The sequence below is a fragment of the Phoca vitulina genome, unplaced genomic scaffold (genome assembly GCF_004348235.1).
Source record: "Phoca vitulina isolate PV1807 unplaced genomic scaffold, GSC_HSeal_1.0 scaffold35, whole genome shotgun sequence".
In the NCBI taxonomy this organism is placed as follows: Eukaryota; Metazoa; Chordata; class Mammalia; order Carnivora; family Phocidae; genus Phoca; species Phoca vitulina.
The window spans coordinates 6,317,443-6,330,833 of record NW_022589738.1 but is presented as its reverse complement, the minus strand read 5'-3'; the positions used below and the strand labels follow the sequence as shown (position 1 = coordinate 6,330,833).

Below are 13,391 nucleotides of genomic sequence, written 5' to 3'. Positions count from 1 at the left end.
TTATAAATAGGAAAGCCCAGTCTCTAGAATTAATATAAATCAGAGTAGAGAGTAGGATTTTTTGGAACAATGCTTTTTCACAAAGATAAACAATGATAATTAGAAAATTAAGTTTAATCATTCATTCATCTCTCTCACTAACAATTCTTACCTACTATATTCCCAGCACTGTTTTAGATCCTAGGGAAATATCAGTGAACAAAGCAGACTAACTCCCTCTCTTATGAAGCTTGCATTCTTAGTGGGAGGACACAATTACAAAATATGTATAACATCAGATGGTGATAAATGATAAAGGGAAGAGTCAGGAGGTAGATTAGGAGAAGGAAACGTCATGTGTGTGATTATATGGAGGCAGTCAGTTAGGGAAGGCCTCTCTGGTGAGGTAATGTTTAAGGAGAGCCCTAAATGAAGGGAGCGAACAAGCCATGCAGATAGCTGGGGCAAAGGCAAACAAATGGAAAGGTCCGGAGACAGGAACAGATTTTATGGAAATTGGTATTTTTATCATCTTAATTCTGATATTTCTGATCAGGAAAGAGTTCGTGTTTTTGTATTATGTCTTATGTTCGATGGTTAATTAAATGATACCACTTATTCATTCAAGAAATATTTATCATGTGTCTACTATATGCCAGGCTCTATGCCAGATATTATATAGTGACATAATTTTTGAATTTGAGAGTAGGCTTCTCTTGCCATATAAATGAATGTGATCTCTGAGTGTCAACATTCCCCATTCTTACTAGGGATAATTTAAACAATCTTCCAATCATTGTATTTAATAGTAGTCCTTGGTTTGTGATGACATCTGCGTTTCTTCATCCACTTTGTGAGTATTTAATCAGGAAGATTGAATTGAGGGTTGCCATAATGTATTTGCCACAAAAATCTTTTGCATCCAGCCATGCAGCTTCTTTATTATGTTACTGTGACTCTTTTGAATTTATGCTTTCAAAATGCAGATGAATTTGTTTGCATTTTGAACTTTAATCTTGCTCTGGATAGTTGAAGAATATCAATAATTAAGCTGCTGTTGAGATATATGGATGGAGGAATAAAATAGATCAGGATTTTGAAAACAATGGTACATTTTTGTCACACAGAATCCTTTTTATTTTTTTTTTATTTTTTTTTTATTTTTTTTTAGATTTTATTTATTTATTTGAGAGAGAGAATGAGAGAGAGAGAACACATGAGAGGGGATAGGGTCAGAGGACGAAGCAGACTCCCTGCCGAGCAGGGAGCCCGATGCGGGACTCGATCCAGGGACTCCAGGATCATGACCTGAGCCGAAGGCAGTAGCTTAACCAACTGAGCCACCCAGGCGCCCCACACAGAATCCTTTTTAAACATAGCACTATTTCTCACATTCCACCTGGTGAAAAAATAAATATGAATACACATTTAATTTTGAGGGATGGTTGAAAATTTATTTTTATTTCTGGCTGTTGGAAGGGGAACTTGGCAGGTGAATTCTTTCAGAAATATTTATTGTGAGGTTGTGGACTAAAAACTGTGGCCTCCAAGACCAGGTGGCAGGGTGTAATATAATGGTAACTTTCAGAATTAGTGGGAAATTTTGAAAAATGTGCATGTCCTGTTCTCCTTGCTTTCTCTTCTGGCCCAAGATAGACGTCAGCGTACTAATTGGACTGAATGGTGGTGCTGTAGTGAAGAGGACCGACACATTGTTTTAGGGGGGAAAAGCCTCTTTATGTGATTCAGTTAGACCTTTGCCTCATTTCATTCTGCAATGGAAACTACTCTACTCGTAGTAGTATGGTGGTAGTAGACAGAAGACCATTGTCCACTGTCAGGCTTTGTAGCTGGGTTTTTTAAGGTATGATTAGGACTTGGCAGACAGAGGGTGCATTAATTGAGGCACAGAGGTGCAGGGGGGCAAGGAGGGAGGAACCACGTGCACAGACGCAGATAGTACACTTTCAGAAATTTAGAATGGGACCTGGCAGATGGTGGTGGTGGAGGTAGGGGTGGTTAAATGTGGTAGGAGAGAGGTAACAATGATTTGGAAAGTTGTACACATTTGGGGTCATTGTTTTTATTGGATTCTCGGTTTTAAACCTTATATTTCACAAGGCATTCATTGAGCTTTGATAAATGTCCCAAACCTTGAGAATTGAAAACTACTAATGTGCTTCATATGGCCCATTCATTACTGCCATACAAAAAAGCCTTTACATGTGTTTGTATATGCATTACTGAAACTTTGCTTTTAAAAAAATCAATATTGCTTTATAATTTTAAAACAATATGAGTTTTTTTTGTTTGTTTTGCTTTGCCTAGAATATATCATGTTTTCTGATTCCTACATTTAGTGGAACATTATAAATATTTGAAGTATCTGGTCATTTATTTTACCTTGTCACCATATGTTTGAGGGAAACTGGGTCTCGGTGTATTGTGTTTTCTAGCATTAGTGTAAACCTTATGCTAAGAACATTTGTCTCAATAGTAACAACTGTACTTTTCATTTTGGTGAGAAGAAAGAGCAAAATTATCCATTAATGACAATCTCTATAAGATCCCACTAAATGACCTTTTTTCCTTCTATGTTTATGTCCTGATAATCACTGATATAAATGAAATGAGGAGTAGATATAAAAGTCATCTCTAAAAAAATCACATGGTGAAGTAGGCCCCAGGGCCAAACTAACTGATTCCCGCTTTCCCACCTTCCCTTGCTTGCCCCTTGACCCATGTATACCTTTGTTTCCCCATCTGTAAATTGGGGCTAAGATCAGTTCCTGTATCACTAGGATTAATTATAGTAATACCTCTGTTGTCTGGCACATGATAAATATAATTTGTTATTCATACATAAAGTTATATTTAAATGTCCCAAATCACGCAAGGTTAAAACTACTATTTTAGTAGGTAATTTAGTACTTATATAGTATTATTCATTTATAAATAATTCAGTGAAGACATTTTTATGTGTCCTAAACCTGTCTCTATGTCATCTCCTTGCCTCTGGTTCATGTTAATCCTGATAGAGTCATGCTGCCTGGGCTCAGCTACCTAAACATTTGCCACTTGTGAACACCCAAGGGCTGAAGTAAAAATTATGCCTGAGTCCTGAAAACGAACACAATCGTTTTCACCCCTGGATGTTCACTGGAATCACCTGGCTGGATATAAATTCCACTAATTCACATTTCTGTGATAGTTTTAATAAAAACCTGATGTATAAATGTCACCTTCATTGATCACTTTCGTAATAGAGTAAATGAAACAAAAACCCATACAAGGGGGTTAAAATAACTACATATTTAAGTATTTATCAGCATTCCCAGAACATCTAGTTGTACATAAAAAATTCTTGAGCTAAAATCAAAACTATGTAATCTAGTCACTACAGCCATTTTGCTGAGATTTTCAGGCCAGCAGTTTGAATAAGTCAATAAATTAATTTTGGTTTTTATCAGTGTGATTTTAGTTACTAAATGGCATGCATTTGAAAGTAAAAAGTGCATTAAATATTCAGTTTCTCTAATTCATACCAGTAGCCCTCCCTTAAATCAAATATATAGGTTTTATTGACAACTTAAATCATGTGATTGTATTTTGGGTGTATAACATGCTAATTGAACATCACTGGGAATTCTTTTGTAATCTATAAATTCACATTAATATTTTACCTCCTTTCATTAGTTGTATTTCTTATTTGAGAATTGCATATAAGCAAGTAATTATGAAGTCTAGGAAATGGGGCCTGAGAACCAATCTTAGTAATTTTTCATCGTAAGTCCCTAGGATTTATGAAGTCTATACTTTTACATATTTATTAGTATAGCATCTAGCATATGATTATGTTTTATAAGTATTTTATACATTTTATAATGCATTTCCATAAAGCCCAAGAAACACTATTTAGGCTATCAAATATAGGCTGAAATTAATGAAAACATATACCATTTTGACATTTATAAATTTGTGTAGAAAACCAAGATTTCAGAAAATGCTCTTCATATTTATTCCTAAATTCCTTAACCCAGGATATCCTTCCTTATAAATATTGTGTGACATAATAAAGTATTATGGATAAAGACTGCTAAGTAAGCAATCCTTGCTATTGTCAATCTAGTTGTCTGTTGGTTTAGACCGGTACTGTCCAATATGGCAGCCACTAGCTGCATGTAGTTATTTAGTTGTAAATTTAAGTTATTATAATTAGGTATGGGTAAAAATTCAGTTTCTCATTTACACTAGCCATATTTCAAGTGCACAGTAGCCACACATGGCTAGTGGCTATCATATTGGATAACGCAGATATACAACATTTACATCATTGTAAGATCTATTGGGCAGTACTGGTCAGAGGATAAATGCCTTGCTACAGTCCAGCAGAATCTCTGTAAAGCAGACTCTGTTTGCAGTGATTTCCTTCATGTTCACAGAGACATGTTCCCACAGCAGGGTATGGGGTGAGAAGGAGATCATCAGTAAAATTATCTTATTCCCTAAGATGTTTTTTTACTGCAGCTAACAACCCAAATCCAAGTAGCTTATACCATTGCTTCTTCAAGTGTGGTCCATGGACCAGCAGCATTGGCATGCCCTGGGCATTTGTTAGAAATGAAGACTCTCAGGTCCCTCCCCAGACTTACAATGTAGGGCATATTCCCCACCTGATTTGTATGCACATTAAAGTTTGGGAAGCACTAGTTAAAACCATAAGGATGTCATTATCTTATATTACACTAAATCCACGGGTGGGATAGCTCTAGGTTAAGTATATGACTCCATTGTGCCATCAAAATCCCAGGTTCTTTTCATTTTCTATTGGAATAAAATGAACATACAGTGTTCTATGAGTTTCAGGTATAGAATAAAATGATTCAACAATTCTCTACATTCAGTGCTCATCAAGCTAAAGTGCATTCTTAATCCCCTTCACCTCTTTCACCCATCCCCCCACCCACCTCCCCTCGGGCAACCACCATATTTGATTTCTGTATTTAAGAGTCTCTTTTTTATTTGTCTCTTTTTTCCCTTTGTTGGTTTGTTCTGTGTCTTAAGTCAGTATATGAGTGAAATCATGTGATATTTGTCTTTCTCTGACTGGCTTATTTCACTTAGCATGATACCCTCTAGGTCCTTTCAATTTATTGGTTTTGCTAGCCTCCCTCTGTCTTCAGCCAATTTTACAACTGGAAGTTGGCTGCAGCAGTTCCCAATGTCATATCCTGACATGCTTCTGCCTCTGGATTTTGTCAGGACTGTCTCCTGTCTGGCACTAGTTTATTCTAGTTCCACTGTCCTCCTCTCTCTATTGCCTGTCATGTATTTATGCTTCACTTTCCTTTTGCTTTTATAGCCCTTTCTAAATGACCACTTGAAAACCATAAAATGAAACCAAGAGAAATGCATACTCTTTTTTTGCCTATGGGTGATAGATTTTTATTTTAGGAATTTGACAAGTTTCCCTAATTTATTTGCAGCTTTAGAATGTTGGTTGGAAATGTAGAATTTCTTTCTTTCATTTCAATAGTATTCTTATTTCGTTTTATTTTAAATATTTTATTTATTAGAGAGAGAGTGCACGAGCACAGAAGGAGAGTGAGAGGGAGAAGCAGACTCCCTGCTGAGCAGGGAACCTGATGTGGGGCTCAATCCCAGGACCTTGGGATCATGACCTGAGCCGAAAGCAGATGCTTAACCGACTGAGCCACCCAGGCACCCCTCAATAATATTTTTAATTGAACAATATGAAATTGTCATTTTCATGGAATGAAGACTCATATATCAGCAACTTCATATGACCCAACCGAACACATCATCTGATCCATAAAGAAGGAAGATAAGTCAAAGTTAAGAGCATGGATTTGGGTGACAGATAATTTAGCATTTAGATAGTGTCTTAACTTGTCACTGGGACACCTGGGGCCAATTCTTTAACCTTCCCCAAATCCATTGTCCTCAGAAATAAAATAACAGTGGTATTATCTACCTTAGTAAGTGATAATGAAGACCAAATGTAATTATTCAGTGTTTTTCAAACACAAGTCAGTCATGTTCCACCTTCACAATTCCTTCCATATCTGCATTTTTTTATCATTACATATTTAATACTTTTCCTTAAAATAATTATCTTTACTTAGCCTCATCCTAAGTTGTATGATTTTATATATGTATTAAAATCATATATAGACTCACTATATATATGTATGTATACAGACATACACGTATGCATATTGCTTGGCCACGTAAATATATGCTAAGCATATTAAAATAATTTCATAAGTTTTTCCCTGTGCCACAAAAATCATTCTGCGAACCATAAATGTTACATATCATCATCTAGGATCCACTGAAATAGTGCATTTTATGCTTCCTAATAAGATTAGCCCACAAAAAGTATTGAATGCATGTTAGCCAAAATAGTTAAAAATGAATTTTAAATGATATTTTAACCCAAGGGTTAGTTATCACCCCCAACTTTCTAAAGTTACCCCTTCTTCTACCACATTTAGAAAAGGGGCATTTGTATTGTACAGGCTTTTAAACAGACCTTCTGATAGCAGTGCCTCCTCATGGTTGCTTCTTCCGCTGTTCAGGCATTGCCATGAGCCACTATTCACTTCCCTGCTGCTCACTCTGGGTAGCTCTGGCCTGGAATTCACCTGCGTATATCGATGGTATCTCTTTGCAGGCCTTAGTGAGCAAAGGAAGCACAGCACCTTTTACTACCTGTTAACTCGTTTCGTAAAACACCTACGCAGAAAGCCGTAAGTAAACTACTGACCAGACATTACTGAGTGATTAGAGTATCTAAAGTAACAACATTGGAAAAGCAAAAACATTTTTGAACATTATATTAAAAATAATTGTTCTTAAAGTCCAAAGGAAAGCCATACAGAGTTGAGCTTTTCACACATATTCCCCCACATGGACATCCTAATCAACAGGAGTTTCCAGCAAAGGTATGGGAGTCAGTGAATATTTGTTGAATGAAATGTCTGTCTAAAAGTTACAAAAAGGAAATAAATAATATTTTAAAATGAAATTCCGTATTGATTCTAACAAATGTGTGTTATAGTTGAAACATTTCTTCAAGGGTGAATAACAATGTGGGATTCTTTTCTTCAGTTTTTGAAAGGTGAAATTTTTAGCTTACTGTAGCGACAAACCGGACAGGAAAAACAACAAAAATAAGGAATGATACTGTAGCTAATTCTCATGAAATCTTATTATCATCAGGTCAGTTCTCAAGGGGTAGACCGAACCAATAAAGTGAATGATTTATGCACCTTGTAATGTGAGGATGGTATTCTTTGAGAGGCTTAAACAAGCAACTTTGAGTTTTTGCTTTATTGGATGCTTCTTCATCAGTGTTGCTTCCCATAAAAAGAAGATGTCTACTTTTTGTGTTTGATAAATTAAACCTCATTCCCATAGGCTTTTGATTGCAGGGTGCCTCAGGGAACATGGGTCTGTGAAAGGTAAAAGGCCAGTAAATGGTGTAGTCCAGATTATATTAAACACTTAATTATGTGTGTATTCTGTGTTTTTAAATGTGCTGATTAATGGAAACTTCTGGTGAAGATTTTATAAATCAGAATAGTAAATTCCTAGTTCTAATTATGTCTTCCTTATCAGCATTCATTATACTATGATTTCCATGAATGCTTCCAACATGTCTTCCTAAAGAATATTTACCTCAAAATAAGTATTAACACTTCTCATTTGAGTCTCAAATTTTTGTTGAGTGGCTGAAATAACCTCAAGTTTAATTTTCATCTTCACCATGAAGTTGTGTGATTGAGAGGCAACATACTGTCCCATGTCCCTGATGCTGGAAATCTAATTGAGAAGGTAAGAAGTTGGTTTTAGGGCATATAGTCAGGCTTTAAATTCATTACCCAACCCACTGTTGTTTACATCTTTGTAAACATTACATCTCTTTCACTTACTATTTCTGTATAACAAATGACTCCAAAATTTCGTGGCTTAACACAATAATTTATAATTATATCATGATTCTGTAGATCAGAAATATGGGCAGGGCTCATCCAGATTGTTGTTCTACAATTGTAACATGGCTGAGGTCACTCTTTGAGCTGCATTCAGCAGGAAGCTCAACTTTTAAGACAGCATTTTATCCTCTAGAGCCACTCAACATGGTCTCTCATCATTCCGTAGTGTAGCCTGGTCTTCTTACAGCGTGGCATCTAGGTTCTAAGAGACAATATAAATGCTTCCTTGTTCTCTTACAGCATTTATACTTGGGACTCGCATAGTGTCACTTCTGCCATATTCTACTGGTCAAGACAAATCAGAAGGCTGGTCCATATTCATGAGAATGGGAAATAGACTTTTGGGAAGAGTGGCAAAAAATTTGTGGCCATCTTTAATCACCATACATATTAAAGTAATAGAGATATAAATGAACGATTGCCAGGATATGCTATTAGTTCAGTTATCAGAGATGGGTTACACTTTTAGTGTAAGTTCACATTTAGTTAGCTATGTGAAACTTCCTAAAAATTGGGATGTATGAACTATAATTCGGAGAAAGAATAACTTCAGAGGTGATTGATCATGGGCTTTGCTTCCCTTATTTCTTAATGTTTAATAGATGCCAAACAATGTGAACATGCCATAAATTACATAAATGTCAGCAGTTTTATCTTGCAGGTTTAATAATAGTAAGTAAAGTTGTTTTGATAGAGGTAATAATAGACATCTTTCGAATTTTCAGTTTACATAAAGTTCTAATGGATCTCCAGAATCAGCAACTGAAAGAGTTAAATGATTGGCTAACCAAAACAGAAGAGAGAACAAGGAAAATGGAGAAAGAGCCCCTTGGACCTGATATTGAAGACCTAAAACACCAAGTACAACAACATAAGGTTAGTATATTTTATGCTATTTGCTTTCTACTGGAGAACAAACTCCATGTACATATGTGTATTACATACACACATACATACATACATACATATGTCATGGTTTACAGAGAAGAAAGAATTAAAGCTTCAATTAAGAAGAGTTTGAAAGTCTTTCTTACCTAATATTTTTTGGAATGCTTGTTTTTTCAAATACGGCATACCTTGGCTTTTCATATTTGAAAAAAAATCAAACGTATTCCTGGATGAGAACAATGCTAGATATGTGATTTATTAAAGTTTTGGTTTCTTGGAAGAGGGACTCTGTAGGGATTACTTGCAATGCAAATTTAACTAAAAGACAAGGTTTTTAACATGTTTTTACCTTCAATTCATAGTCTTAGAACAGGCCAAGCTTGATTAAAATGAACACCTGTAACATTGCTTTTCTATAAAATACAGAATTCATCGTTTATAATATTTCCATCTTTTTTCAGTTTATTTATACATTTACAAATTATGCTCTTTGGTTGCCAGAAAGCATTTGTTGTTTCTGTGATTAGAATTTCTAAAGGAATATTTCTTTTTTTTTTCCTTCAGCATCCATGTTTTAAATGTTAATTGACATATAACGTTGTGTAAGTTTTAGGTATATAACATAATGATTTGAAATTTGTATACACTGAAAAATGATCAGCAAAATAAGTCTAGTTACCATTTGTTACCATACAGAGTTACCATACAATTTTTTTTTTTTTTTTTTGTGATGAGAACTTTTAAGATTGACTCTCCTGGCAACTTACAAATATGCACTACAATATTATTGACTGTAGTACTGTGCAATATGTTACATCCAGATGGCCTACTGTTTTCTAACTGGAAGTTTGTACTTCGTGACTCCCTTCAGCCACTTGGCCCACCCCCTAACCCACCTCCCCTCTGGCATCCACCATTCAGTTCTCTGCATCTATAAGTTTTGTTTTGTTCATTTGTTTCTTTGAGCAAATACCCAGAAATGGAATTGCTGGATCATATAGTAGTTCTATTTTTAATTTTTTGAGAAACCGTCACACTGTTTTCCATAGTGGTTGACCAGTTTACTTTCCTACCAACAGTGCACAAGCGCTTTCTCTTTCTTCTACATCCTCGCCAACATTTCTTATTCCATATCTTTTTGATAATAGGCATTCTAACAAATGTGAAGTGATAGCTTGTTATGGTTTTGATTTGCATTTCCCTGTTGATGAGTGATACTGAGCATCTTTTCATGTGCCTGTTGGCCATCTGGATGTCTTCTTTGGAAAAATGTCTGTTCAGATCCTTTGCCTATTTTAAAATCTGATTGTGTTTTTGTTGTTGGGTTGTATAAGTTCTTTATATATTTTGGATATTAACTCCTTATTGGGTATATGATTTTCAAATATTTTCTCCCATTCTGTAGGTTGTCTTTTCATTTTGTTGATGGTTTCCTTTTCTGTGCAGAAGCTTTTTACTTTGATGTAGTCCTCCTTGTTTATTTTTGCTTTTATTACCTTTGCTTTTAGAGTCAAAATAAAAAAAAATCACCAAGACTGCTGTCATGGAGCTTACCACCTAGGTATTCTTCTAGGAATTTCATGGTTTCAGGTCGTACATCAAGTCTTAATCTGTTTTGAGTTAATTTTTGTGTATGGTATAAGACAGTAGTCCAGTTTCATTCTTTTAATGTGGTCCTGCCATTTTCTCAACACCATTTATTGAAAAGAGTTGTCCTTTCCTCCATTGTATATTCTTGCCTCCTTTGTTGTAAATTAATTGAATACATATGCACGGGTTTATTTCTGGGATTTTTATTATATTCCATTAATGTTGTCTCTGTTTTTTTAATGCCAAAACATACCATTTTGATTACCATAGCTTTGTAATATAGTTTGAAACCAGGGAGAGTCATGCCTCCAGCTTTGTTCTTCTTTATCATCATTGCTTTGGCTATTTGAGGTCTTTTGTGGCTCTATATAAATTTTAGGATTGTTTGTTCTAGTTCTGTGAAAAATGCCATTGGAATTTAGATGGGGATTGCATTGAATCTGTAGATTGCTTTGGGCAATATGGACATTTTAATATTAGTTCTTCCAATCCATGAGCATGAAATACCTTTCGATTTATTTGTGTCTTCTTCAATTTGTTTCATTAGTATCTTAGTAGTTTTTAATGTACAGATCTTTTACCTTCTAGGTTAAATTTATCCCTAGGTACTTTATTCTTTCTGAAGCAATTGTAAATTGGGTTGTTTTTTTAATTTCTCTTTCTGATAGTTGTAAATGTATATAAATGATTTCTGTATATTGTTTTTGTACCTTGCAACTTCACTGAATTTATTAGTTCTAATAGTTTTTGGTGGTGTCTTCAGGATCTTCCATGGATAAAGTCATGTTGCCTGCAAATAGTGACAGTTATTTCTGATCAGGAGTTTTGAAGGTGCTTCATTCTAATAACCATTATAAAATTAGCTCTGGGTTTTATTGTAGAAACAAGAGCTTGCTCAGTCCATAAAGAAACACACACACACATACATACATACATACATACACAGAGTAACCTTCATAATTGGTTCAGGTTAGGCTTGCCAGATTTAGGAAATAAAAATACAAGAAGCTTAGTTAAATTTAAATTTCAGATAAGCAACAAATACTGTTTTTAGTGGAAGTATGTCTCAAACTACTCATTGTTTATCTGAAATTCAGATCTTAGTTGGCATCCTGGATTTGATCTGACAACTCTACTTAGGATTCTGTGGTTCTTGGATTTGTGGCTTTGAAAGGGATTATCTGCTCCCTCAACTCATTTCTCCTAAATCTGCATCTCACTCAACTTTATTTTCTTTTTATAATGTTTTGTCAGAGCTAGTTTCGTACTCTGTGCAGATGCAAGATACTGTTCTAAGTCCCAGAGTTCTTTTCTTATTTAATGAGCTTCTGGTTCAATGACAAATGGGGCTGGCCCTGCTTTTGATGCCCCCACGGCTGTCCTTTGGCCATAGCAGTTTACAATCAAGCAGTTTAGGGAGAGCTCTAGCTATGGTCATCTCCATCCACTACACTATTGGGGGAAAAATAAAATGTCAACTGTATTCTAATTTTCATGTGAAAGTTGTGATGCAAAGATGCTAATTTGGTCATGTAGATTTTAACTGAACATCTGATAAAGAAGTTAGATCCAGTGCTAGACCTCAAACAGGATCACATATATTCATGTGTGGATCACATGCTCCCTTGGCCTGCACTGGAAGTTGCATGCAGACAGTTTCTGTATACACTAATGGCTTCTCTGTATCTGAGGACATTTGCTGCCACAAGAGAGTCTCAGCCAGTTTGAGGGTGGGAAGGAAGCAGTTAGTGCTGCCACACCTGTCATCAGTTAGCCAACAAGGAATGGGAGATGCTAGATAAATCCCCCAGAATCCTTGCCCCATGGTGAGACAATTCCAAGGTGTTTCTTAATTCCCATAGTCTCTCAAAGGTTTCCCAGCAACACTGAGCCGCAGGTGTCCATGAGGTAAACTGTCTCACATTCCCACTCTCATAATGCCTCCTGAGATCACTTCCCAAATAAACTCGTTGCACCTGAATCCTTGGCTCAAGGTCTGTTTGGACAGGAACTCAACCCAAGATAACCTTCTTGCCCTGGAAGCCAGAGTACTCTTCAGCTTTGCCACTAACTAAATGTGTAATTTTCAGAAATTACTTAATTCTCATGTTGTCCACATTTTCCCATTGGAAATAATGTCAATTTTAATGTTTCCATTAGTTTCAGAATGTGAAGCTTTTCAGGAAAGGGCAAGACTAAGGCTGGTAACACTGAAAATCAGAGGGAATGATGTTGGCACTGGATGCCTGGAGTACGAGGAGGAAGCCAGGAAGCCAGGACTCCAAAAGGGAAGTGGCAGAATAATGTGAGGCTAGCCATGAGTGTGAATGACTTAGGGCTACTGCAAGAAAACGTGTCAGCTTGAAACCCTGAATAGACCCTTCATTCAGCATAGACAGGCCATCTAGAATCTTCATATTCTGACAGTTACCTAAAATGTTTTGCACTTTACTCTGGAAGATACAGAGTGAATGGAATGGAAAATATTTGACTAATATTGTCATAAAATTTGAATACATTGTCCATTATTTGAAAATGTGCCATTTCTGATGAATATGAAATTGCTTTGAAGAGAATAATTTGAAACAAAAAGCAACAGAATTATATGAAAGTTGATTGATTATGTAATCTTTTACATCCAGGACTTACTCATATAAGTGCATAAAAAGAAACGGAAGGAATTGGTTTGCTGGCCCAGAGAGTGAGTCCAACTTCTACCTTTAACTGTTTAAACCCACTTCAGGCTATATTATTTTTTTTTTTATAAAATTAAAATAAGGGAAAAACATAGCTAAGAGAAAGCCTGACAATTGATACTCTTTTGTTACTTGACATAATTATGGGGAGAAAAAAATGATTTAACAAAATCAAACAATTTATAAAGGAGTTGAGTTTATTTATTTATTTTTAAGT

The 13,391-nt window shown here is 35.5% G+C and overlaps 1 protein-coding gene across 13 annotated transcripts in view; it reads left to right on the top strand.

Annotated features, from left to right (window-relative positions):
* Positions 1–13,391, top strand: part of DMD (dystrophin) — a 2,446,616-nt gene that overhangs the window by 961,183 nt on the left and 1,472,042 nt on the right. For all 13 annotated transcript variants that reach the window (XM_032426633.1, XM_032426634.1, XM_032426635.1 and 10 more), the window contains one exon: positions 8,726–8,876. In XM_032426633.1, the coding sequence (XP_032282524.1) occupies positions 8,726–8,876 (151 nt within the window). The remainder of the gene's footprint in view (positions 1–8,725; positions 8,877–13,391) is intronic.